General features: G+C 41.5%; 1 protein-coding gene across 13 annotated transcripts in view; it reads right to left on the reverse strand.

Annotated features, from left to right (window-relative positions):
- ANK2 (ankyrin 2) overlaps positions 1-27,809 on the reverse strand; it is a 375,969-nt gene that overhangs the window by 247,181 nt on the left and 100,979 nt on the right. For 11 of the 13 annotated variants that reach the window (XM_064450621.1, XM_064450620.1, XM_064450602.1 and 8 more), the window contains exon 1: positions 4,869-4,974. The exons of the other annotated variants lie outside the window; for them this stretch is intronic. In XM_064450621.1, coding sequence (XP_064306691.1) covers positions 4,869-4,949 — 81 coding nt within the window. In that variant the 5' untranslated portion in view covers positions 4,950-4,974. Of the gene's footprint in view, positions 1-4,868; positions 4,975-27,809 lie in introns of those variants that run through there. 13 annotated transcript variants of the gene reach the window in all.

Below are 27,809 nucleotides of genomic sequence, written 5' to 3' on the forward strand. Positions count from 1 at the left end.
GACAGGCAAGGAAGGAGAGAAGAAAATATACCTCAAAGCATTTGAAGCTATGATACTAGTTTTATACCTGGCACAAAATGTGCTGGAAGCCTTGTGATAGGAAGAAAAGGCAGAGGGAACAAGCAAAACTAGATCTTAATAATGCAAGAATATCAGTGGAGTTGCATCAGATTTACGATAGTGCCAACCGTGTTGAAATGTAGTGCGGACATTTAGGAATGCGTCTGGTTTGATCCTTAACAGTCTCTTTACAAACCTGTCTCTTCCCTCCAGTGACCTAAAACTAAGTTTGTCTTTTTCTCCATCTATTCTCTTCTTTCCAGAGCAAATTCTAGCGCCATTTCTCTGCTTGTTCACTTTCATGTAAAATGGATTAACTCAGCTGAAAACAAGGCAGTTCCAGTTCTCCAAAACTGGTTCAGCCAAAAGAAGAATAAAACCTTCCGGAATTAGAGAAGCTACAGTACTGGTAAAATTAACAATACCGGACACCAATGAGTTGGGTTAACTTCTAGCTACAGCTTTGGCTTTGAGATAAAGCCTTTTAGATAGCCTAGTCCTGAATTAAAGAAAGTGCTGTCGTTTTCCTCATTAGCTCTTTCTGCCTGTGCAGTTCATCTGAAGGAAAACCTTCTTTCTTTTAAAACTAGAGGACATGATCTCTCTCAGAAGAGGAGGCATGCCATACTCCGGTTTTACCTCGGTTGGATCATTGAATAGTACAGCTATTTGTCTGTCACTAGTAATAACAGGATAGGGAGGGAACGAGCAGCAACAAGGGAAGGCTAAGTTGGACTTCGCAAGCGTGAAAATGAAAGCAATTTAGAGGAAAAGCCACCCAGCAGATGGGAACTGACGTCATAGAAGCCCCATGCTGGTTTTAGGGAGAGATGAACACCAGTTCAAGTTTTTCTTCTGGTGGCATTCAATTTTCCACTAAATTTGGCAGCTGGAAGAGTGAAATAACCAGGTAAACAAACAATTTTAGATACTTAAATAGCCACATTTACCTTCAGTTAAACTGTTGTGTAATGTTATTACAGCACTGTAAATGACACAGGTGAAAATGCAGGAACATGGGAGTGAGAGGGACCTTCTCCAGTTGAATCCAGTCCAGTGATACATTAGAGAAACCACATCTCATTCATAATTAAGTTTCTCCTGGTTCTTTACCTGATTAAACCTATTAGAAGGCTACTGCAGAGCCTCATTTCCTTCTCTCCTCAGATAGCCTTTTGCTTTAGCGCACTAAAGCTAAGCTCTTCTAGTTTTTGCTTACGACAGACTCTCTCTTCTAGCAACCCCTCTCTGCAGGTTTTGCGTACATTTGGATTCTTTTTCTTGGACACAGGTGACCGAAATTGTGCTTGTATTCCAAAAGGGGTCTCAATTACCTTATGCGTGGAATGAATAGTCTTAATTACTTAAAATTAATTAAAAGCATTAGCTTGTACTCTAATGATTCCATTAGCGAGTATACAACTTCCACTGGAAATACCTCACCTATCATCTCCAATTAAATTTTTTCCATAGATACCTTTAAAATAGGAGATGGTGCTTAGGTTAGGAAAAGAAGTCTCATTTATCTTCCTTTAAATCAGCATTACAACTTCCTCTGAGTCTTGTATAGTATAAGCCTGACTCCAAGGTTTTAATTTCTCTTAAAGAATGAGTTTTACAACTGACAAGACTGGAATTCTGTAACAAGCTGAGATGGATTGGTTTTGCATCGATCCATCAACGGCATGTGCTTTATGATCAGTGGAGCAAGAACCTGGGGGTTCTGGGAAGCCTGTTGCCATCAGTGCTTTTAGTACTAGATACAGGAATAGGCTTCGTTTTCTACGTGATGACCAACAGTAGTTGTTTTTCTTCTGAAACACTCTATAATAAAAAACCACCCTCGAGAGGAATTATAGGAATTTGGTACTTGGACGCTTCACAAGACACTTGGCAAAATACAGAAGGAGGCTTCAAAAAACTAATGTAATCAAAATTCATGTTCACTTGTTATGCTACTCCTTCAAGACAAACAGTGCACGGGCTACCAAGATGAGAGGACCCATGAGCACCCAGGGCTGCTCTCACTGGGTTTCCACACAGTTACACCAGCAACAGAACGAGGCTGTTCCATTCACTTCTGCCTCCAGCAGAACACGTCCTGCGCTCTCTAACACTGGAACTGGATACACACAGGAATTTAGCACGACTTCCCCCCTCAGAACACAAATTTCACCATACCCCTGTTCTCACGCGGAGGCAAAGTACCACAGGAAAACTGGACGCAACCCCACCGTTGGATTCACAGGGCTATTAAGGCAGCCCATTGACTCACTGGCACACAGAAAGCCACAAACATCACCGCAAGGACTAAATTTGGTTTTGGGTGGGCACTCGTTTTCTCCATTTTATGAAAATCTCAGTTCTTCCCATCCTATATTAGGATGAAACCGAAGCCTTTTCATTTTAAAGTACGTGTGCATAAAAAAAACCTGGGGTACTGCTGAAAATCAGAGAAAACCCCTCATGGCTTCCTACCTAGGCCACCCTCCTGGAATGCAGAAGATCCAGCTGAATACTGTATCCAAGATGAGTTTCTCTCTGTCTCTCCCAACACATAGATCAAACTCATCTGCTCAATTAATATTTAATTATCCACACAAAAGGGATCAACTTCCACAGAACAGATAGAGGGCATGTTGGATGGTGCAATGCAGCTTCGTTCAGCAAAAGTAGTTCAGGACCTGAAAACAGGCTACATTAATTTTGATTTTGAAGCTCTTGCACATGGCACTTTAATCTCTGTTCCCGAAAGAAATTGTGCCTACCTAGTCAAAATGCAAAGGAATTCAATCTGGAATTCTTGTACTCTTGACTATTCCAGAGTGTCTCTTTCTCATTAAAAAAAAAATCTAATTTATTTAAGAAAGTTATTCTCAGAATTTAAAAAATAATATGAAAGCCTGGAGCTATATTTTTTCTTTAAGTCACTAAGGGAAATCTTCACGAGAGCTAATCCACACCAGACCTGAGGCACCAACATCTACTGCATCCAAACCGAGCCATTAAGAATTTGTTGGTTTATGTTTGTCAACAGAAAATGCCCGATTAACATTTTCTGGTCGTAAAACATAACTTTAAGAAGATACCCAAACTTCTATTATGTTTTTGAAAAATGAAGATGCATCAGCTGCTGGAAGACTGAACGTGGATACTCAATATGAGAGATGCTTTCTAAGCATTCATTTGGCAGCAATAGCATTTCAACCTTGAAAGGCTCTGGGCCACTTCACTTGGAAAACAATAGCAGAACAAGAAACCCCATATAGAGGCATACGAAAGACGAGATGGAAACACCCATTTTGATTCCTTAGATCTTCAAAACCTCTCCCCTAGTATGGTATCGTTCCCAGGGTATCTAACAGTCCAATGAAAACACCAGCTATGCACTTGATCATTTGATTTTTCGCCTCCTCATAGGGATTTACATGCCCACACAAATAAACCTTTCAAATTCAGAGGTAAGAGGAAGCAGGTATTCCCCTCTGCTGCTTGTTTGGGCTTAAATATTAGGCCAACATGCTATATAAAATCCCCCACTGTGTGGAGATCCAGGCAACATTCCAAGCACAATGGGGTGGGGTGATGATGTTTTTGTTCAATTTCTTGCTTAGATTGGATTATCTCATGCCCTTATGGTTATATGTACAGAATCTTCCCCCTGTGATAAAACAGGGCCTAACAGCGTCATCTATGGCAAAACAGCTTTTCTTTACCAGGTCAAAACCCTTACAAAAGTCCCTAAATAAGTGTCTGTTTGCAGGTCTATGTATTATTTCCATTTGTAGCAATTTGTCTCAGTGATATACGACGTTGGTTAAAATGCAAATTCTATACAAAATGAGGGACTGAAGAAGAATTCATCAGTGAATATACTCTCTATGGCTTAAATTCTTCCTCATATTGGAGTAATTTCTCTCCCTGCAAGTAGTCCCGCACATTTCAGTGGGGTACCTCATGTTATACCAATTAAGATTCGGGGGGATATAAATGTAAACCAGTTTCTGTCGTGATTATGCAGAGCCACAGACATCTTTCCTCTTAAAAGGGAGAAAAAACCCAAACAGAAATAATAATTAATAAATAATTGCCTACAATTAAAGCCATTAAAAATAAATTACCTCAAGCTGGGGGTCAAAGCAGCAGGCACGCTACACCTTGTAAATTGAGCATTTATAAAAGAGAGACTGGAGACACAGAGAAAGTACCCTGGAAACTGGGTGTGGCTGGACCACTCATATTTTTCACCCAATTATTTTTCATTAGCATCACTTGAATTACCACAGATGGTACCAAAACCAGCAACATGTATCTCTCTGATGGTTTCTAACGCGGTATCTAAGGAATGTTGCTGGAAGAATAAGCTAAAGGTTTATAAACCTGCATCTGTATTGCTTGGAGGAAAAGGGACAGCAGCAGCCAAGTCAACACCATCGTGTGCAGGTTTTGTATCGCTTCTGTCAAAACGCGCTGCCCTCTTCCTTGAGGGGAGCACAGCGAAACCTGCGCCGAGAGGCACCCGCTGCCTCGCAAACCAACTTCAACTGAACAAAACAGCCAGCTGTTTGACAAAAGGAAAAAAAAAGGGGGGGGGAAAAAACCCCAAAACCCACAAAGCTCTGCTTAATCACCCGGTTCGGTCATCGCAACGTTATCAATTCCCACGTCGAGACGGGGGTACCAGCAGGCTGGCTCCAGAGCCACCGCCACCACCAGCAACCAACCCCTCTCCGCACCCCTCAGCTCAGCCCGCCCCCCCCCCCGAGCGGCTGCACCCCTCCGGCATCCCCCCCGCCCCCCTTCCCCACCTTTTTGGGCCTTTTCCTCCTCTGGTTACCGCCGTTGAACCGCTCCCCGCCGTCGCTTTTCTGGGTGGCCTCTTCGTTCATCGTGGCCGAGCGGCGTCGCCGGCGCCCGGGCGCACCGGGAGAGCCCGCAGCCCGCCCAGCCCCTGCCGAGGGTGGGGCCCGCCGGGGGCCGGCCCGGGGGCGGGCGCAGCCCCGTTGCCATGGCAGCGGCGGGGCGGGGGCCGCCGGAGCCCCCCCGAAGCCCGGGCACAGCCCCCGGCCCCCCTCGGGGACAGCCCCTGGAGTACACACACCTCCCCGCCCGGGGTACACCCACGCCCCGGGGTACACCCCCCAGCCGGGGGTGCTGCTCCGCAGGAAGAAACGTTGCCCGAATCGCAGAATAATCGGGAGGGACCCTTAAAGATCATCTAATCCAAGCACCGCAGCAACGAGCAGGGATGGCTTCAGCCAGACCAGGTTGCTGTGACCCGACCTTGAGCACTTCCAGAGATGGGGCACCGACCATCCCACCAGGCAACCGGTGCCAGCGCCTCACCAGTTGTTCCCCCCCCGCTCCAAAGGAGCTTTCAAAGGAGAAAGTCCCGTTGGAAAACACACCCTATTGCACTTCTATGTCATCTGATAGAAAGCACAGCCAGCACCTGTTAGACTTTCTCTGGGCACTTGTTGAGCAGAGGATTATTTGCTCTATTTTAATAGAATAACCAAGAAACAAAGACATTTGTGGAGGAAAAAAAACTCAGAAGAAAAAGTATTTCCATCAAGAAAGAGTTGTGCCCTCCTTCCTCAGAAACAACAGCCCCTGAGAAGTCACCGGTGCTTCTCCCTGCCTGGCTGTGGTCAGGGAAGGAAAACCCGGCGCTGCCCAGGCATCCCATGCCACTGCGGCCCAAGGTGCTGCTCACGCCCTCCTCGTCCCAAAGCACGTACAGGTGAGCGAGGCCTTTAGCCGCGACTGTTAACATCGAAGATATGATTCACCATTAGTATTAAAACAGACAATGGCAGCGTGATTGGCGCAGCGTAAGGCGGCAGTTTGTACTACTGAAATAAATCACCTCCTCCTTGTTTTGAAAGGATAACACAGCAACATTCACATGTAAATGCATGTGAGAATTGCAAACGCGTTCTACCACTGTTTCTGGTGAATACGTTAAAAAAGAAAAAAAATACTGTTCCACTTACAACTTGCCCTTCTCAAACAGTAGCAAAGGCTGAGGAACGAAAGAAAAAGTCACTTTAACTGCTTACTCGGCAGAGGAGAGGTTGGAGAAAGTAGAAGGGACCCAACGAAGCATGAATATGCTACCCCCAGTGGTGCTGGCTGCTACCCCAACCAACATCTGCAGCACAAAAAACAATGCGAGCAGTGTAACAATCTGAAAACCCTTCTTTTTGTTTTTTTGTTTGTTTTTTTTTTTTTTATAACTTTAAGAGTGACTTCTTTGTTACTGCTAGCAGTAGTAAATCCTACACTAAAGAGAGAAATAACTCATGTAAAAGCAGAGGGAGCTACCAATCTTGAAGAAGGCGGGTGCTATACAACACTGCATCTGTTATGCCATAATTAGAGCTGCAAGCGAGTATTCTGGGGAAGACACACAGCAGTCAGTTGTTATCAGCATCAGACATTGATGGAACTCATTTGTGAAACCTGTAAAAATGTGGTTATTCTATTAATTTACAAACAAGCCTACCCTGCACACAAATGCTGTTTTTTTTAAAGAAAGAGGTCATCTTCCCTTCCATGTTTTAGTCCAAGTTTGCACAAATTGAAACCCCTCCCAGCTCTTTTTTTCACACAAGACGAAGCCTTTTACTGTCTTTGTCTGGTATTTGTTTATTCCCACTAAGAAATGATCCTTGGGTTAAGGCAGATTGTTGGAGTATATGGTGATGATGTATTTGTGTTTCCATCTTACAACGTTTCTTGCAGAATTTAAAAAAAAACACCCCAAACCAACACTGATATTTCTGAAGGTAAATACGACAAAAATTTAAATCACAGACGACAGTTCTGAAAACTCAGAGGTGGCAGTGCAGTGATGTAAATGGGATGAAGAACGGTGTCTCACCCCCAGCCAAATCCATAGCTTGTCCCTCTGTCCTAGAAGAGATGGGACACGCTACTACATTTTTAATGCTACATTTGTTTTGGTCTTCAAGCTGGAAAAGAATAAGGAAATAGGACTGCAGGAGGATTCCTTGACAGCCAGGAAAAGGAGCAGGTCTTCCTGAAAGACTTTTATGATGGAAGGCTTGACGCCTTGTGAAAGGAAGAAGTTGCTGGGAGTCACCATGAGAAGCAAAAAGCCACCACCCCCAGGAGGCAGCCAGTGCTAAGGCGTGAGGTGTAAGGTGTGAGGAAGAAGTGTCAGGAAGAGACACAACTGGAGGATTTTCAATTTCATTACGTAAGTTTTCTAGTTCTTCGTGCTCCATCCCCACATTAAGCCCATGCCAGGGTAAAAATACAGAAGGAATTAAGTGGTGGCTAGTTAGAAAGCTAGTCGGCACGCAGAGTAGGATCCCTCATGTTAAGAAACCAGCCTGTAATTTTCCATCGCTAAGCTGCACATTTCCACCTGATCTTTTCTTTTTTCCTACAGGCACGCGAGAGTTGCACTGCCGCGGCACTCCCTGGGGAATCAAGCGTACAGTGTGACAGCACCCACGAATAAAATACTGGAAAAGCCTACTGTGACAAGCATCTCAAGCACTTATTGATGAGAGCCACAAAACCGGTACAAACTCACACGTACAAATTTATCGAAAGATGACAACCTCATTAACCTTAACCGATCTTAGCTCACGTCCCCAAAACCCGGGCGTTCACCTTTAGCAACACAGGTTTGTTTTCTTTGACTACACCTAAATGCTCTGGCTCCGTAACAACGCATCGGTGCTCTTCATTTCCCACAGCCCCAGCATGAAACCTAACCAACCAGGGAATCACGGCTGGTGTGGATTGGCAATTGGTCTAATAACTGCACAAGCTCAGGTCCCATGACCACGCAAGCCGTCTCAAAGAAATACCCAAACACCCCAGTAAGTCATAAATATTCAAGACTCCTGAAGGCGTTGTTCATCATTTAAAGCAGTTAGGAAAAAATATTATAACGTGTAGATTGCTTTTCCTTCACAAAGGAAGATTTATTAGCTGAAAAAATATTTATATGCGATCAAATTTCTAATATGGGGAATTGCACTGGAAGTAATTTTTAACTCACTTGAAACAGAGGGCTGCAGTCACATACATGATCATTCCCCAGCAGTTTATAAAAGGGATGTCATTCTCCAACCCCTAACTATCAACCCAGAGAACCTAGCGCAGGATAATGGCTAGTAATTTATGATCAGGTGGTTCCCATGAATGAGGGTTTAGATGATCAGGTAGATTAGTGTGCAGAAACTTCCCACGGATATACCCTGTCCATTATGTTGTTTCAAGGCCTGTATTCATTACACCTAAGTCCAGGTGTTTAGCTGAAGTGCCTTAAACCACCCAACATCTGATTCATGCTCCAGTGAACAACCTTTCAGGTTAACAATATACAACTACCTCCCTTCATACAGCTTTGGTGCCGGGGTGGAATCCCCTTCTTAGATGTACTTCATTAAGCTGAAAAAGAAATTACGCATCAAAAGTGTGAAGCAACTCCCTGAAAGGTCTTCAGCAAAGCACCGGCCAGCCTCTTGCAAGCATTGCCAGAAGCTTCTTTTAGCACGTTAGCATTAATGGCAGCAGTATTAAATAAATCCCTTTAATATGATAAGTGCAGTCAGTTGGAAGGGCTTCCTTACTGAGTTTTGCTTGGGTGTTTTCCAGACCTAGGACCCTCACTCCCAAATGCTTTCATGTCAGCTTGTAGACCAAAGCCAAGGAAGAACGTCCTCTTTACAACTGTTGGCAGATGATGCTAGTCTGCACTCGGCTCCCTGATGCTGCAGTTGAATTGCTGTTGCTGCGTAAGCTATCAGGCTTATAGCTAGCTCAGGCATGTCTCCACTGTCAGGTGGTCACTACCTTCCCCTTTTCCACCCACAGAAGTCATGCTTTCCTAGGAGAAAGGCATCTTTTTCTCTTTCCAGAGTCATTCCTTATAATATCATTTCAGTTACTTCCACAATTGAAAAATTTAATCCTACCAGGCCAGCTCTGTTCCCACTGAATTCAATAGCAGCAGATCCATTAAATTTAAAATGTCTGAAATCCCACCGTTGCAACAAACAACAAAAACCAGAAACTTATCTTATAGTTAAACTAGGACTTCTTTCTACACTTTGACCTTACTTTGTATCTTGCACCTGTGCTATCTATACATTAAAAAAAAATATATTTTTTAAAAAAATCATTTGAAGTCAGTACACTTCCACATTCCACATTCTGGAAACTGAAGCCTCAGGGGGGTCTTATCCATGTGTACAAATACCTGATGGGAGAGAGAAAAGATGACAAAGAGACAGGCTCTTCTCAGTGGTGCCCAGCTGCAGGACTAGAGACAAGGGGCACAAAGTGAAACACAATAAATTCCATTTAAAATAAGGAAAAAAAAAAGTTTTAAATATAAAGGAACAGATTACCTAGACAGACTATGAATTCTCAATCCTTAGAAATACTCAAAACTTGACTGGACACAGCCCTGAGCAACCTCCCCTAGCCGACCTTGACCAGAGATCGGGCTTGGACTAGACCATCCCAAGAGACCCCCTTCCCACCTCGACTGTTCTGTGATGCTACAAATACAGAGCCTTGATTCTGCAGCTGTTTGAAGACCGCGTTGCTTTCAGTAGTTGATAAAGGCATTAAAATACTCGGTGTTACAGTCAACTAATTGCAAACATTGTCATTCTTAAAATGGCGACACCTGTATTTTGTCAGTAGCTTCTATGTTTAGCATTATATACATATAAAAAACAAAATACGATGTATGGTAAGTACTGAGCAGTATGCCACAGATGACCATCTGGGATTTTATTGACTCGCCACTACAGGAGTTTCTGCTGGTTACCTCAAGCTGAACCCTCAGCTTCCATCTGTCCCACCCTGATAAGAGAAGAACAATAGAGGGAGTCCAAGGTGGATAAAAAAGCCACTCATGGTTCACCACTGAAATCATTAAACTACACTGTAGTAGGAAGGAGTTAAAAAACGCAGTCGTTGAATTATACTAAAGAGTCTGAACAAATTATTGTTATGGTGATGAAGTTACGTAACACATATCACAGAAATGAGCATTTTTACACACTGGTATGTAAAAAAACAACAAACAAAAAAAACCAACCACAAACACAAGAGACCAGGGGAAATATTTTTATCCTGCTCAACAGATAATCAAATTATTCCTTTTTAACTTGGCAAGCACAGTTTTATTTTCCTCCCCATAGTTTGCTCTGTGTAAAAATTCTGAGTGAAATTCCAGCTCTGACAAAGACAAGAGGACTTTCACTGTTGACTTAATCCAGGCTAGCCAACCATTACCACTTAAGCACAAAAGTATCTCCCACTAATACAATGATCATCCTTATGCAAGGAGCAAGCAGGGCTTTTACTATCAAAACTTGACTCAGAGACCACAGAAAACATTTATTTTTTTGTTTAATGCAAAGTGGATGCAGCCTAATTTCTTCACCCAATTCTGTGTGCTCCTTGGTATTAAAGGATTCATTTCTTGACAGAGACAGAGGGGGTGAAACAATGAAAAGATCTAACCGCTCAATTCATATCATAAGGCCATTCCTCCACCCAGGTGTCATAGTTTTCCACTAAAAAGAAGCTGTTATGTTGTGTTTAAGAAATACAAACTGTGTAACATTCCAGTATCTAAAACATGCGACAAAGGGATCTTTCTTTAGTCCGGATTTGTGGTGCATAGCTATGATTGACCTGGTAATGAATCTTCACAGGATAGTAAGATAAACAAGAAATACAAAGCCATCTTCCAAAAAACACACCTGATGTGTACATGTACATACACCTCTGTTTAATAAATCATGTTTGAAAAGGAAAAAAAACAAACCAATAAAAATGAAACAAATTAAACATTTTACTCCTTGTGTGCGAGTTCAGCACCCCGGCCGCGGACAGCGGCGCGAGGCAAGCCCCTTCCCCCACGCCACGCGAGGCGCGTTCCAGTCACTCGTTTCCTTTTCTTGAACCTTCTCACCCTGGCGCAGCACACATCCCTGTCGTTGCTGGTTTCCACACAGCAGAAAGACAGCAAATATTTCCATGGCAAATACACTTGGGTGACTCATTTCCCCAGGTGAGTATCTGTTGTTGGTAGCAACCTCGAAACAAAGACCATACCTATCTGTGGGTTCTTGGTGTAAAGCAACAACACGCAGTACCCTCTTACTATCAGTCACATATACCACAGCTGATGTTGCAGAATAATACTAGAAGTGTGTATTACAGAAAAGGTTCTCCTTTCAAAGGCAAGTATTTCCCAAATGTAAAAATTTCACATCCGAGTTTGATATTGTCAAAAACCTGTAGATGTATTTAAAAATATATATATATATATTAAAAATAGATATTTAATCACTTGGTTCTAGTCCTTGTTGCTTTCATCCTCTAGAAAAGTGTCATCACATGGAAGTGGCAAGGAACTATCAATATCTAAGATTTTTTTGTTGTTGCTTCAACAGCCTTTAAACACTGATGAAAGTCAAATCAGCAAGGCTATATACTAGAATAAATCTGAGATTACCTCTTCAAATACCCATTAAAAAGTGAGTAATGCAGTACGCAAATTTGACACTGCCTTTTTTCATTTTTTTTTCTAGAAAGAGTGCATTATTAATGTCAAGCCACCAAACTCACTAGACAAATGAAATAATTGTCTAAAGAAAGAATTAACTTTAAAACAAGATGTAATTTTAATGAAATACTAAATTACTTTGCACTTCAGCATTAACAGCTCCTATTTGCTGGGATTATACAATATTTCTTGCATTATCTACATTATAACTGTCAGCCAAGTTTTGCAGAGGTGTGACTGTCTGCCCAGTTTGTAGCTCTCTACGAAACACGTACGCAGCAAAGATTCACGTCCAAACTGATAGTCAAAACGCAGATGTCAAAAATGTTAGACTGAGGAGATGAAATCCCTCTCCTCTCCATGCTGTACATCAAACAAATTAAAATCTATGAACTGAACGCACCATTTTCCGCCCAGTGGGAGCTGCAAATTGATCGTTTGCATTATCCATCCATCTGGTAGTTACAACTGAGCGTATGTGACCTCACACAACACCTCTGTTCAGAAGACATCAAACTTAGGCAAGAGAAAAAGCTCTTAAGTACCTCGCAATTATCATGCTGGTCACATGCTCCGTGGCGACTGCTATAGTAACCAGACACCACCGACACTTTCTAGCTAGAAGCATTCTTCTCTTATGCCTTGAATTTTTATTCTTGGGGTAATTGTTATTTTGGAGTAAAGGAGTGTTTTTGTGTTCACCTGGGACACCAGATGTGAAATCTGAAATCAGTTACAATATAAAAGGAAAATTAGAATAAATGTTTATGTCAACGATTCTATAAAATACAGTACCTTGTATCATTTGACATGCACAAACTGCAAGAGAAACATGTCATACCTTCAGCAGAATGTAACAAAATAAACAACAACGGGGGTTTTGTTTCTTGCCAGGTACTCAATTGAGCCTTTAAGATTGAAATTATTATAGGTATAGCTAGTAGTTATGAACATTATATACAACCATCTCTTGCTAGGTACTGTTTTCATTTCCTTGTAAAATATGCTGATCAAACTTCCACCTCTTAGATTTAAGTCTTTTCTAATACTGATGGTCTCGAGATGAACTTGAAATGTTCATCTGAAAGAGTTCAGCTATTAAAGATTTTACGTCCACATGCTTTGGATAAAAAAAAAAAAACCAGAAGGCACAAAAAGGGTAACAGGACTGCTGCCACCGCGGGAGCAGAACCAGTGGGAACGGCACCAGTGGCACAGGAGGAGCAGAGAAATTACACGGTGAGGCTGAAAATGGGGAAATGGACAGAAGAGTCAGTGATTCCTAAAGTGTCCACCAAAACTGGTGGGGGAGGAAGTCAAGCTTTACAACCAGCAAATGTTTTGAAACCCTTTAGACAAATTGTGTAGTGGCTCACATACAGAGCACGCAGCTACCGCTGTTATTACTAAGAAAGAGCAGATGGTTGTCTACTGTTCCAGAAGTAAGGAAAAGTAAATAGCACTGGTACTCACGTAACCTTAATTCTACCTGTATTAATGCATTATATAGTCTAATCATATCACTGCATATCTGTTATTTCACTAGAACCACCTGGCTCCATCAGGGCTTAGATGGATACACCAAGGGATCCACAAGAGAGACAGGGCAAGGGCAGCTGCTATCTGATTTGCAGATTTTTTCATTTTAGAGAAATTGGAAGACATGGTCTAGGGCCCTGTAGGACTAGGAACATGATGGTGGCTGCACAGCTAGGGCAACCGGACTTCACACCGGGTAAGAGGATTCACACTGCTACATCTGTCCCTGACATCGTACTTAATACAAGACCAGTGCCTAAAAACAAACTGTCCACAGCGAAGTTTCTCATTTTCTGGATGCTTATCAGAGATATTGTGATCTTTTCTTCAAAGGGCTAGCAACTCTCAGGCATAATCGAAGTCAAGAGGACAGTTTCTAACTGGGAGCAGTGAGACAGAATACACTAACTCCAAAAAACAGAAGCCCCCGTTCCCCGGAGCTAAGGGTCCAAATGTAGTCAGAACTTTTGAACATCATTAATCTTTTTCTCTTTCAACATCCCATCTATTGAATAGGAATTTAGTGAAAATTAATTATTTTTCTGCACTCTGGATATTAATTTGGTGAGCACTATAGATGAGTCCCCAAGGGAATAATTCTGCCTTCAGAGAGGGGTTTGAACAGTGTGTTGTAAATAAGGCCTCGGGCCACAAATCACACAATGAGAAGGAAATAAGCTATTGAATAGCTGTTCATTAAACACGTATCATCTATTTTGTGCAACGAATACAGCAGGAGTTAGTGGAAAAAGTATTATGGGCTTGAGTAATTGAAGACCGTATCATGATGCATACACAAACTGGGTCAAACACTTTGTGCCCTCAGTTAACGCCTTTCAGTGTAGTTTTTAAGTATATATATCTAAAAATGCATAAGGACTCAAATATAATACAGGATCAGAGCGTGAGTCATTCCGATTTGACAGTCACTGCCATCTTCAGTGATGTCATACCTTAAGTACACAGCTTTTACTTGACAATATCAAATCCACCATTAGAAGCTTGTTCAAAACACGAAAGGGACAGCAAGAATTATTTCAGAAGAAAAGGTTAATTAACTGAAAATATAAATTCCACAGGCAAGATGAGGAACCGCAAGCTCTTCTGACTTAATCCCAACACTGACACCAGCTCCTTTGGCTTTGTGAATCATTACTAGAGCAAATCCCCAACACCCTAGGAGCTTGCCAACTGGCTCTGAAGCTACTGCATCCAACTGCTCAACTCCACACACCAACCCCACAAAACGCCACACCGTCACCAGGATATAACTAAACGCGTCCTGTTACAAAATGATACTGTGAACTCAAGAGAGAATTATTAACACAGGACACAACAGCAGTTTCAGTCCACCCACGAGCAAAGGAAATGATTCAGATGCTCAAGGCAGCCACTTACAGGCACCGAGTTCTGCACAGCAGTGGAGACGTTCTGCTAAGTCAGTTGATCTTTTATAAGATTTTACTGCCCTTCATGTGATTCTGTTTTCAGTGACTATTTTTACTATTAAATTATAAATTCCTCCAAGCTATTCCACAGTCCTGTGTCTCCGGGCCCAAGAACAAGGAGGTAATACTCTGTAAGCCCCTGTGGTGAATGGGACTGAAAGCATCTGATCACTCAACACGTGAGACCCCTCCAAGCCACAATTCCAAAGGCCAACGGCCGCAGGACAAAATCCCAATGCTTTCTTAACCAATGAAATCGCTGTAGCGCTAAATACCAAGCCCTTGAATGATGGCTTTCCCCTAAAAAGCTTCCCATTCTATGCCCAACTATACTGGCATCCTCCTGCACCCCACTTTTTCCTGCCACAATGTTCAATTTTGAAGTGGTTTAGTCAAGTATCTGGGACAGTCTCTTGCCTTGAGTGAAAACACACTTCCTCCAACTTTCAGAGAAAAATTGCATGTCTATATATTTAGCAACAAAAACTGGAGTAATATTTAACAAAGCATTTATTCTTCCCTTACCGTAAAAGAACATTTCAGCACGCCAATCTGACATTCTTCTACTGAAAATCCATCTTGTTAGAAAATATTTGCTTTGGAACTGTATCAATATGTACTTGGTGAAACACACTTTTAAAAAAAAAAAAAAAACAAAAACCAGAAGTACCTCTTGTTTTCACACGCAGGTATTGTACTTTGTAAAAACAAAATTTAAAAATAACCACTTTCACAATATTAGGGGGAAAAAATGACTTTTAAGATGCTCTCCTCATGGTCAGAGAAGACATTAGGTGCAGAGATATGAGTAGGTCCTCAGTTTTGCTCCTAAGTGCTAAACTGAATACAAACTCAGGCCCAGGCTGCGGTGGGATTTTTTGGTGTTGCAGCAAACTGACACGGGCAGCGCTCCCTCGTGCCTCAGTCATCTGCGGCCAACAAAGACCTCACAGGTCCCAGAGGCTGCTCTGAGCTACGCTGGCAAATCGCACAGAAGAAATTGAGTTTCAGATGGCCCTTTTACAGCTCTGTCCTCAGCTGAGCCCAACATTTAGGGAACTTTCAATTCAGGGAAGTATTTACTCATGTTTAAGTGCTTTTTCTGTACTGTGATGGTCTTAAAATGCATGTCGGAGTGTTGTAATTATAAAATAACTTTATATAACAGCCTGCAAGCTTAGCTATGATGCAAATTAAAGTGTAAAACAACGAAAAAAAATCAGACCTGTGCAGTTTTTTACCTCATTTAATCACCTTTAAACAATAAATCTTTTTGGTCAGAATTCTTAAATATGGAAGAAAGAAGTGCTGTTCGTTCCTAGAGACGATGGACACATACTAAACTGACTGGTTTTTTAATTTTAGTTTATAATCTTGCCAATTGTGTAAAAAATGTAGCCATAGGCTTTCTAAGTTGCACTGGATAGGCAGGACTTGCTCACGATATGTAACAACTTGCAAGGAAATTATATTTAATAATCAAATCAATGACGAATCAAGTATAAACATCAGTTTTAACATCAGAACGTAATTCCCAATACACAGCTCAATTTTTGAAACATACTGGAAGAGACCATCTTTTATAGCTGACGCTTCCTCTAAAGAAGTTGCTAGTACCCTGCACGCAGCAGCCCTACTCTCTCGGATTCACCTTAAGGAGATGGCGCTTCTCTCACAACATGGCAATTAACACTCCCACAGTGAGTAACAGGATGAATCATTCTAGCAACAGGAAAAAAAAAAAAATCGAAGGAAAATGGCTACACTGTGTATTCTTCTACCTTAAAAGAGGTCTTTCCTTCATATGCTGTACTGTGAAAGGCTCAAATACATTTGATCTTAGAAAAATTTTTCTGTTTATAGTATCTTAAGCCAAAGCATATAAAGAAATGAATGCATTTATTTTTAACTCCCGGTCTCAATGGGGAAACTCTGGCAGTGAAGAGTAAGGACAGTCTCCAGCACGCTGTTTGCTCAGGAGCCAAGCCTGCGGGGTGGCATGGGGCCCCTGACGGCCAGCTCTGGGGAGGCAGAGGTGTCCGGAGCGCCCACCCACGGCAACTAGATCTGACTTTCACATCTCCTTCCTCAACAAATGCTCCCCCCAGAAGCCGTGTTGGCGTCATCACTGCCCACACAGATACTAGAGACGGATGCATCATGGCAAGCCTAACTCACTATATCTGATCATTTTAGCAAACGGGAAATCTTTTCATGTGGTATAAAACAGGCACAGGGTCCAGAGGCAGGTCAGGCTCCTCTGATGCACACCGGGAGCTCATTTCAGTTTAAAAAAAGAAATAGAATACAAATACAGTGCTGGAGAAACATCAATCTGACAAACACCTGGAAGACCAAGGTCATCTTGCAGATGTGAACACGATGTAGGATAAATTTGCCCATAAGGAAAGTCCAAAATTTTCATGCTCCAAGACACCTGCTGTGGGAAGCTGGAGGAGGAGAGCACAAACCCCAAGCTGATTCTCACACAGTAGGCTTGAAAAACTTTTCAGAAATTACTGATTGTGTGATGGAAACCCTTTCATTCCACAGTAGTGGCAATAAAACACTCGGGGCAGGAGGGGTGAAATGCTATCAGAGTATTCTTCCAAACAGAAGTTTGGTTTGCTGTTTCAATCCATCCTTCAACCCACCCTTCATCGGAGAAGAGTACATTTCCCCGTAAAAGCAAGAACTAAACTTCTGATGAAATCAAGAGCAGAGAAGGTGACCTCCTTCCCCTGTTTTTGTGTGTCACATTCCAAATTTTTACTCTCCCTCCAAAACTATTTGCTAAACTCAACACATTTATGAACACCTTTCAGGTAAAAAAAGAGCAAAAATCCACAACGTTTTGGGTAACATACGCTATTCACCGAAAGTATTTTGGAAAATGGTCCGTGTTTTGTCAATTAAAAAAAAAAAAAACACAACACACTTGTATCTTGTGAAGTACTAGCTACTTTTCTTTAAATGCAACTTTGGGATAGAAGCTATTTTGCTGCAATCCTGGTGGCATTTGACCGTGGAGTTATAAGATGGCAAAGAGTCCAACTTGGAAAGTCACTAGAAGCAGAGCCTGCGGGGGACCAAGGCCACCGGAAGTGCCTTACGGCACAGGGACAGCTCTGCTGCAGCCACAAGAACTGCCGATACACTTGACCTTGAGACAAGAGTGTGGAAGATGCTGCTGTCAATCCAAGCGCAACAAGAAATCTTCTACTGGTGCAAAGAAAACTGATGAAGAAAAACAGAAAGCAAATAAAACCAGAGACAGTTCTACCCTCGTAAATCATTGCTAAAACACAATTAAGCTAATGAAAAAACGGAGCTGAACTGAATCTTCGAGTGCTTCTAGGAAACTCTGAAGGAAGACATTTTGTCTAGAAGCTATGGGTTATAAACATGATGCTTGCTTGCAGATCAGCAACAAGCACATGCATGAGGTGGGAAAAAGCCTGAAATATTTGAACACAACTAAAATAAGGCACAACAGATAGCAAATAAATTTGGATTATGATGTTAAAGAGTAACTTCCACTCAAATAAGGGATATACATTCAGTATATGTTTTGTCGCATTTTTATGATGGAGATTTATTAATAAGGGCTTCTCTTCCTTCTGCACTAGAGTCAGGATTCTTAATGAGAATAAAAGGAACATAAGTCTTCAGCATTTCTTTCCTGGAAAACCAGCTACAGCAGCAAAGAATTTTAAAACCCAATCCGATCTAAACATCAGAGCTAATATAACGCTTAGGAAAGTGGTTGGTTTTACCTCCCTGTAACTCTACTTGCAAATTTCCAATTTGGAAATGTATGCAGAATTTCCACGTGCAGAATAATCAGAAAAGATAAACAAAACATTTTATGTAAAATAAATAGGCGGATGTCTTATCCTGCAAAGACCTAAAAATATTTCCTGTTGCCAGTAAAAATACTCATAAAATTTGGAATGTGAAACAACAGCTGGGAAGAGTTAGCTACAGGAGAAGCAGTCTGGTTTGTCGTTATTTTGCAAATCAATGCACACAGTGGCAACCGTAGGTTTTCATTTCCTTTGTGATAAGCCTTTTGTAGAAAGAAAATTCAGCACTATTTGGTTTTGCCATACTTTGGAACCCACTACGAATTTCATAGATTCATATTTGAAGGGTCTACAGCACACTTTAAAGCATGATAGTCAACACAATAGGGAAACCACCATACAACAGTTGAAAAAAATCCTTAAACCATGTGGTAGCATAAAAAAAGGACCCAGGTAGCACCAGTCTTATCCAACACTGCAATACTCACTCCAGACATCTTTTATACTGACTGGGTGATTTCTTGGTTCTGTTTCTAGTGAGTCAGAACCATTTCCTCTGTAGGATAAATTTCTTACTGCAGCAGCTATGAATCTTATCTTACACACAGTAAGATTCAGGAAACACATTCCTGCTTTTTACTACCTGGGATGAGAATCAAAATCTGGTACAAGAAAATGACTTTCGCTTCCCTGCAAGCACCCACGCAGATAATAAACCTCAGCCGTTGCCAAATGAGGTATTTGCTTCCTAACAGAGGAGACAAGCGTTATTGACATGCCAGTACCGACAACTGTTTCCAAATTCTAAATACAGAGGTAGAGAATTTTATCTGAAATATGAAGAGCAGAAATTAAAAAGCTTAATGTCAAACACATCGATTTTGTTTCAACAGAAAAGCTTTCATTAATTTTTCACCGATAATGCTTTTTTTTTATTCCTTCCCTGCAGTATTTGTCATGTTAGAAAAACACTCAGTGTTTTGAAAACATTTGAGAAATGCAGAAAGTTAGTTTTCTAACTCTCTGTTTCTCTGTTTCATTCAAATGTTGGCACAGCTGTCATTGGCATGAAACCTAGATAATGTATCTGAAAGAAATAAAGGCTATGGTGAAAAAAGGTGAAAAACAAATGGTAAACACGATTTCTCAGTATAGAATTCACCTTGTTTCATTTTTAAAACAGAAAATATAAAACCAGCTTGGGTTTTAAGCCATACTGCTGCACTACTCCAGTTGTACATTAACATCAACAAGCAAAAACCAATAATCTCCCACATGGCTTATAATATAGAAGTACTCGCTTTAGAAAGTGCATATTTAAAGACGAAGTTCATTTCGGGGCATAACACTAAATATTGCCTTGGTGAAGGCTTTTGGTTACTTTTTGTGTTGGGTTTTTTTTTAAAGCAATGCCGGTGGATGAGTGTAGTCTGTTGAACGGATCGCAGATGAAGAGGGCCTCTGCGTTTTCCATACTGTTGTATATGGTTTCATAAGTTAGACGATCTCAGCAAAGTCAGGGACTAGTGTTCAATACAAGAGGAAAAATTAAGCTTCAAGTCCTTTCATTAGGAACATCTTAAGAAAAAAGGTTCTTAAATAAAGATAAAAATATTACCACTGCATACTTCTGTCTCATCTTAATACACAGTAGTTTAACCACATCAAAGAATGAGATATTACAGATATTATTGGATAGTTGGAACAAATTCACACGGAAAACACTGACAAGTCAGTTCTCCCACATCCAGTTCTTATTCAGACAGGACTTTTTCCTTCAGGAGATGCTTTTTGTTGTTGTTGCTCCCTCTGATCAATAGTGTGCTTCAGAATATAAACCAGATAAGCTTCCCTGCCCAGAGCTGCAAAGATCAAGCGGATCATAAAATCAGGATTTTTAGGAAGAATGGATCCAGGGATTTAGGAATTCAGCAGATGTAAGACCTCCAAAAAAAAAAAAAAAAAAACACACTTTTGCAGGCATCGCTGTACTGAAGGCAGAGGGCAAAACCCGAGGTCTGCTGAGGCTAGGCGTGCCTACAGTTCACGCTGATGTGCAGACTTAGAAGGGCAAATCTAGAAGCTGCGTTGTTTCCCTGCCACATTTTCATGAGCCCCATAAGTTTGAAAAACATGAGCTCCAGAAAAGAGCGGCCAGCTGAAGTCAAACAAATTCATTCTGCAGAAGGGGCTGCAGAGGCAGCTCTAGTGACTTCTGTGGGGGTACAGGAACCAGCACAACCCTCTCTCAAGATAGAAAATTGTCTTGATATTTCTTCCCCAAAATATAGTACCCTGCTGCTTGCTGCAATTCCTCCCTAGGTCTGTCATCTAAAGAGTTTTGACTTTTGTCTAGCTCCTCCTGTCCTATGTATAATTTTTTTTGGTCCTATTTTTTCCCCTATAAACTCTTTCCTCCTTCCCCTCATTCCACCTTCTTGTGTTTCCCCTTAGCAGTTTCCCTTTTAGCCAAATTGAACCAAATATATATATGTTTAATAATAACATGCTGTGACTGTTTACCAACCCTCCTGCAGCTTGTTTGTTCTAGGCCTTCTGTTGCCCTGGGTGTGAATCATCCATTTAGGCAGTAAACTCTTCAGGAAAAGGGCTGTCTGTTGTTCTAAATTCCTACAGTGCCTAGCACACAGAGCCCCATTCTTAGTTATTATAACAACTTCATTAATGCTTTCGGTTTTCTCACTTCTGGATTATCAGATGCTTGCTTTTTATGCCTTTACTTCTCTAGTAAATCCTTAAGATAAAAATTACAGCCACCTTTGAATATACATTGAACAGCATATGTGATAAAGCAGAGCTTTGCGTTTGACGTAGCAACTCTGTAGAAAACCTTTGCTGTAGATCAGCTACTACGAAACAGTACCGTGACACCTGGCAGTTGAAAGCACACCCACTCAGAACGATAGCCTTTACACTAGAAAAACTTGCCATGGTTGGTTTTGTTTTTTTTTTAATTCATTAAAAAAGATACTGTTAGCACAAGATTAATGACAACCAATCCTGGCAGCAGTATGAGGCAGGCTCTTGTGCTCCGAGGAGGAGCACAGCAGCGACCAAAGGGGGTCCCGCATGCTGTCCCTGCAAAGAGCATCACCTACAGCACTGACAGACGCGCGCTCCCATCAGAGCCCTCGATGTACCCTCTTTTCTTAGATGACATGCACAATTCCTCTTAACATCCACAACAATTTCACATGCAGTTTGGGAGGAAAATCGAGCCCTTGCCGCGTGAGCAAGAGCTACTGAAATGCAAACCCTGGCAGAGGGGCGGTGGTAAGAGAAAAGAATGGCATGTTCCTCTCCCAGACACCCTAGGACACTCAGAGTTCTGGCTTCGCTAACAAAAGCTTCTTTTCATTAAAGAGTGGGAAAAAAAAATCCCCTTTTATTCTCTAGGCTTTGAAGGGCTTACATCATTGCTTCCTCAATTTCAGGATTTTAGTGAAAACAAGCTTTCTCCCGGGCTGGTCAAATGACTGTTAACCAAGAATTCCTGGGGGTGCTTAATCTACACTCTTTATTAATTGATGGTTAGGGTACCTCCTAACAATGACTCATCTAATGAAGAAACACCACCACTGCAGAAACCCTCCCCACTCCTACAATATAAACGTTACAAAGAACCTGAGCATCTCTCCACCAAGCAACTCACCATACCTTTTTTTATTTGCACCCTCATTAGACCAAAGGCTTGCAAGGGAAAACCATAATGAGCTTTATATATTGCAGAGAAAATAATTGAACGCTACCGCTTCATCATGTACGTAAAACCACAATTTCATCATCAAGTTTGTGCCCAACAGGTGCCTTGAATGTGAAGTCAGGAAAAATTTGTGAATAGGAACAGAGGTACATTGGCCGAATTAATAAGGGAAAATAGATAGTCACGCCAACCCTGCCTTTCCTCCCCCCTCCCCAAATAAATAATATATTTTTTTCAAAAGATATCTCCGTACATATCCCTGTGATTCTCTTTCTTTTACTTCACATGCATGCACATCAGCTTTGAAAAACCTGCGTAACCCAATATCAATAGAGCCTTAAGAACAGGAGCACCCTTAAGCAGGGAAATCCTATATTGCAGGCTTCAAGAAAAGCTCCAAATGAAGGGAAATATTTGTATTTTATTACTAACAAATAATTCATACTAATGATTTTTCAACAGAAGGCTCTAAATGTGACTCTTCTCACAAGCTTCCACCTTTGTTTTTGCACAGCCAGGCCTACTAAGCTAGAAATACATAGAGCAACATTCATTCTCTCCTGTTCTGCCAAGGCACAAGGATTTGGGCAATCTCCTTCTGGGGGTTAAATTCACCATCCTGTTTAACCAATGGACCAGGGCATGTAACTGAGAAAAACTAGCATAGGAATTCAGCCGGCTGTGGGTAAGCGTAAAGGATTGCTCCAAATTGTAGAAGCTGGCAGTGACTTCTGAAAAATTCCACGCCAGCCAAACGCGTTTTGGACTGTTTTGGGAGCCACCTGAGCGCAGCAGCCAGTGCAATGGAAGAGAACAACAGAAAAGAACAAATGGAAAAGAGCAGAAATTTTTGCGTTTCTCTTTGTTGCACTTTTCTGATGCTATTTTTGCTTCTCTACCTGGTAACAAAACATGGCTAAAGCAGTTTTGAACTGATTTTTGTAAATTCTTATAAGTATAAAGTAAATAGTTGGAAGGGGCTATACAAGAAAAATATACTAGGACACAAACAGGAGAACAGAACAACCCTGAAGACACACGAAATCTTGTTACAAGTAATGCTGTCTTTCAGACAAGATATATTTTATTATAATACTTCCTATGTAATTTCTGCCTTTAATTCCTGGAGTGATAACTCCACACGTTGATCAAAAGAATACCACCTCAGTAAGAGGATGCTGCTCTTTTTGCTGAAACACAGCATTCTTGGAACAAGCTAAACGTACGCAACAGAACTAAGTCAAGGCAAAGTCATTACTTCACCTACTTTCCCTCTTAACAGGCAAAGAAAACCCACATGTACTAAAAGCCATTTTTTATAACTCAACACAGAACCTTTAGAGAACCAACAAAAATATTTTTAAATTTCAGGTGAAAAGCCATGCTTTTAGTTACAGTTTGAGGTCCTGAAACCTGAGGAGGAGTTATGACAATCTCTCATCAACCCTGGACACAAGTGCTCATCTGTCACCTGCAAATAAGCTAATTCCACGACAGGCTTTCCTATAGTGAGCAGTTTGCCTACAGTTAATCTTTGTCTTGACCTGTACGTTCTTCAACATTGCCTGCAGGCAATTCCTTGCCAAAGGCTGCAATATACTGAACTGTAATTTGCTATAGAGCTTTCAGTATTACGCAGCATAAATCCTGAACCACTTTTTTAGACTAAACGAGCATCAGGCTCACAGCAAAAATAGAGAGCTGGCACAGAAAGGTATCACCACAATGTCAGGGTCAAGTCAGTGGTTTGTTCACAGCTTTCTGCTGTTGAGGTCGAAACATGGGCATCATACAGACCTGACCGATTAGATCTTGACAGATCAGTCCAATCTGTCTTTGTTGGAAAGGTGGCTATCTCCAGTGGGTAAAAACAGTCCCACAACAGGAAAATCAGTGCTCAAAAACGACAAGTCAGAGATGTATCTGCATCCTCTGTTTTGAGAGCATGCACCAGTAAATGATAAAGGGAAACTGGACGAGGTAAAGACTCGACTTGCACATAAGATTTCCATCAACCCATTCCTAATTACTCGGAAAATGAAAACTTCTATTTTGCGTGAGGCAGAAATGGAGATGCCGTTATAAATAGGCGTGGCGGGAGAGTTCACTCAGGCATTGCCTTGAGGTTTTTTGATTAAAAGGTGTTTTGTTTGGGTTTCTGTTTTGTTTTTTTGTTTAGAAAAATCCTAATATGTTGAAACAAAAAATCTGGGAGTTGTCGGCAATTGAATTTGAATATTAGAATCACAGAATCATTGCGGTTGGAAAAGACCTCTAGGATCATCAAGTCCAACCACCAACCCCCAGGCCCCCTAAGCCATGTCCTGAGGTGCCACGTCTACAAGTTTTTGAACACCCCCAGGGACGGTGACTCCCCCACCTCTCTGGGCAGCCTGTGCCAGGGCCTGACCACTCTTTCAGTCAAGAAATGTTTCCTAATATCCAATCTAAGCCTCCCCTGGCACAGCTTGAGGCCGTTCCCTCTCATTCTATCGCTAGTAATTCAGATAGCATACTATCAGCGAAGAACATGCTAAATCTTAGCAGCTTTAACATTTATGTTGTGTATAACACCATTATTATATATAATATATACTCATAATATCTGTGTTAAGTTTACATTAAGAATCCAAATCAGAATCAAAACTAGCATTTTTCATCAAAATAGAACAGGTTTGTTATTTTGCTTCCTTTGTTTTTGTGTGATTTTGTGCCAATTCATGATAACAACAAATGATAATATGTTAGAATTTCTTAGGTAATTAAAATTTTAAGTTTTAACCCAGCTGAACGTCTTTTTTCAAAGCAACAATAGCCTTGAATGCTGCTTAGAGCAGAGCTGCTGCTGGAAGCTAAGAACAGCCTTTGGTCTATGCATGGGTAGATAAATATTAAAGCTCCATGCAAACGAATGTGTTTATTTTAAAATGAGATCTCCTGTTATCCACGTGGTGTGTATCGCAAACCAACTCAACCTCTGTGGATGGACCTGACCTGAGAAAACCTTCTCAGCTTGTGCATATCCCCTCATCCCCAGAGCTAAAGATATCTGAATCTCACTTTAATGTCAATGTGTTTATGAGAGCTGCAGAAGCATCAGTAAATTTATGGTCACTGGCATAAAATAGAAGAGCACACCAATCGCAAAATGTTAAATGCTTCGCCAGTTATGTAATTGTTTAATCTGAAGGCCGCTCGCTAATAAATATCAGCTATGACTAACTCTAGCCTAGAAAGTAGAACATCAGATCCCAAAAAAGCCAGCCAGCCTTTGGCAGACACAACATTAGGCATTCTTCAATGTATTTCTAACCGGTTTTAATGCCATTTCCACAGACAACAGAGGTGAGCAGTAAAATTCACGTAGCAATAACAGAACTTCTTACAGTTTACGTGCATATTTTCATTAAATAATCCCTACCAGTGATCACAATCCAAATCTCTCAATTTTATCAGTCTCCTAATAAAGGAGACTGAAAATAAAATGGACCTGAAGGAATTTGCAGCTAGAAACAAGCCGTGGTCCAAAACCAACCTTCATCTCATCACCTAGGATAGAAAATTAAACATCAAACCAATGACCTGCATAAATGTGATCTGATTATTCATGTGGTTGTCTCTGTAAATATCTTTCTCTGACCTCACCCCCTAAGCTCTGACTTGGCACAGATGCTTTCTTTCCCCTTTGTACCAGACTATTTAGCTAATAGAGAATATGGATTCTTAAGAATTTAATGAAAGATTTGCTTTGAGTCAGAAAATTTATGTTTGCTGTCTGATGCGACACAGGTAGACAACGGCACTTGTGAATTCTGATCGATTGCAGCGAAAGTTTTTCATCCTGGCAACGCTGTTGCCATAGCGATCCCGGCTGATCGGATATTCTTAGCAACCGCTCCTAACTCACCATCCCCAGCGCTCCCTGGGTTGCTCCAAAGCTAAGCTGCATATCCTCCTTTCCAAAACCGCAGCGATCACCAGAAGAATGGTTAGAGTAGTGTGAGTTCGTGATGCAAAGCGCCTTCTCTGCAAATACCATGCAGGCCACCTGATACGCTAGTACAAAGCACGTTTTGCAAATGGGAGGACGTGGAAAGAAGGCTTGGCTTCTGGGTACCACATGGGAAAAAAGTCTGCATTTAGTTTCTCCAGAAATACCTTGGTGAGCTGGAATCCTAAATCTCATTGCGCCTTCAAAGGGATGTCATTTACGTGAAACTCAAATTCTTAGAGGAATTACGTGAACATTGTGAACTACACTGTGTGTTATCCTCACACAAAATTGCAGACTAAATTTATTACAAATGAAGCACGTCGGTTCGTTGCAGGAAGGGGGGCAGACACATTGGTTATTTTTTAGTAGGGTCAGTTATTACTACCATCCTGAAATTCAATTCCAGCCTTGTATGGATATAACAGGAATTCTTCTTAACTTTCTCTTAGACTTTATTTCTCCTACAGTTCTGCAGCATCTTGAAAGGGCTAGAAGAAGCCCTCTGGCATTTACAATCAATTCTCTGAACTGCAATACTTCGGTGAGCAATTGGATGTTCCCAAGGTTGGACACGCTAGCCCACACAGCACTTAGCTGTACAGGACAGCTAGAACCACAGAGGAAGCACAGCATTCCCCTTTTCGGCAAGCTCTACACTGGGCATGTAGAGCAATTAACTAGTGAAGGTGAACGAGCAGAACCTTTGCTGCCAGGACTTCCCTGGTCCTAACTGGTAGCCTCAAAGGAAAAAAGACAGAAAAGCCATGCTAGCCCTATTCACCTAATGTTTTCAAATCCTCAGGTCAGAAACAAGAGAGCACCGAGGGTTAGTGAGGTTCCAAGACCACAAAAATCCACCTTAGTATTTTTATACACATTCCTAGCTCACTGTCATTCATCTGCGCTAAAGTAGCATTAGGTAAAGTCAATTTAAAGTTGCATCACTGAAATCACAAGAAGACACACGCAAGACAATCTCTTGTTCACTGTTTCATTGCTGTATGGTATAAAAACCATTAACGCTATTGACAACCGCCCGTCTCACACAGAATTACGCAAACTGTATTAACAAGCATGCTTCTAAGCCAGCTGAAGATAAATCAGGAACCGGCAAACCACAACACCTATGTTACTCCAACTCCACATACTGTGTTTGGCAACCGCCCTCGATTCCTGTCGGAGGCTGTGTGCTGCCACTGCTTACGGCTGGGCTTCCCTCCTCTAGTCACTTGGTGCAACCGTGACAAAAAATAGGAGCACTCAGAACCAAAATAAAATCCAATTTTTCATGCTGGTTCAATTTAGGATGGAGGGATTGACACCTTTTCGCTTGGGTGATGCTTTATGGACTTCATCTGGAAATGAAAATGGGGATAGTAGAGAACAGTACTCATAGTAGAGGTGGAGAGGGAATGGAAACGGAGAGAGTGGCTACTACTCAAAAACAGATTCCAACCTGTGAAACCTGGATGTGCTACCACTAGAAATACTAGACGTTGCCAAGAGCAGTGAATTTAACATGACTGAAAGAGCCGCACCACAAAGCCTGATGGACCAACTGCTCTGTTCTCGATAGGTACTCAGTAAATATATCATTCACAAGACCCATAAAGAAAAAAACTGCATCTGCTCAAAACAAATAATACATTACGGCGCATAAACC

Source organism: Phalacrocorax carbo, chromosome 4 (genome assembly GCF_963921805.1).
Source record: "Phalacrocorax carbo chromosome 4, bPhaCar2.1, whole genome shotgun sequence".
In the NCBI taxonomy this organism is placed as follows: domain Eukaryota; kingdom Metazoa; phylum Chordata; class Aves; order Suliformes; family Phalacrocoracidae; genus Phalacrocorax; species Phalacrocorax carbo.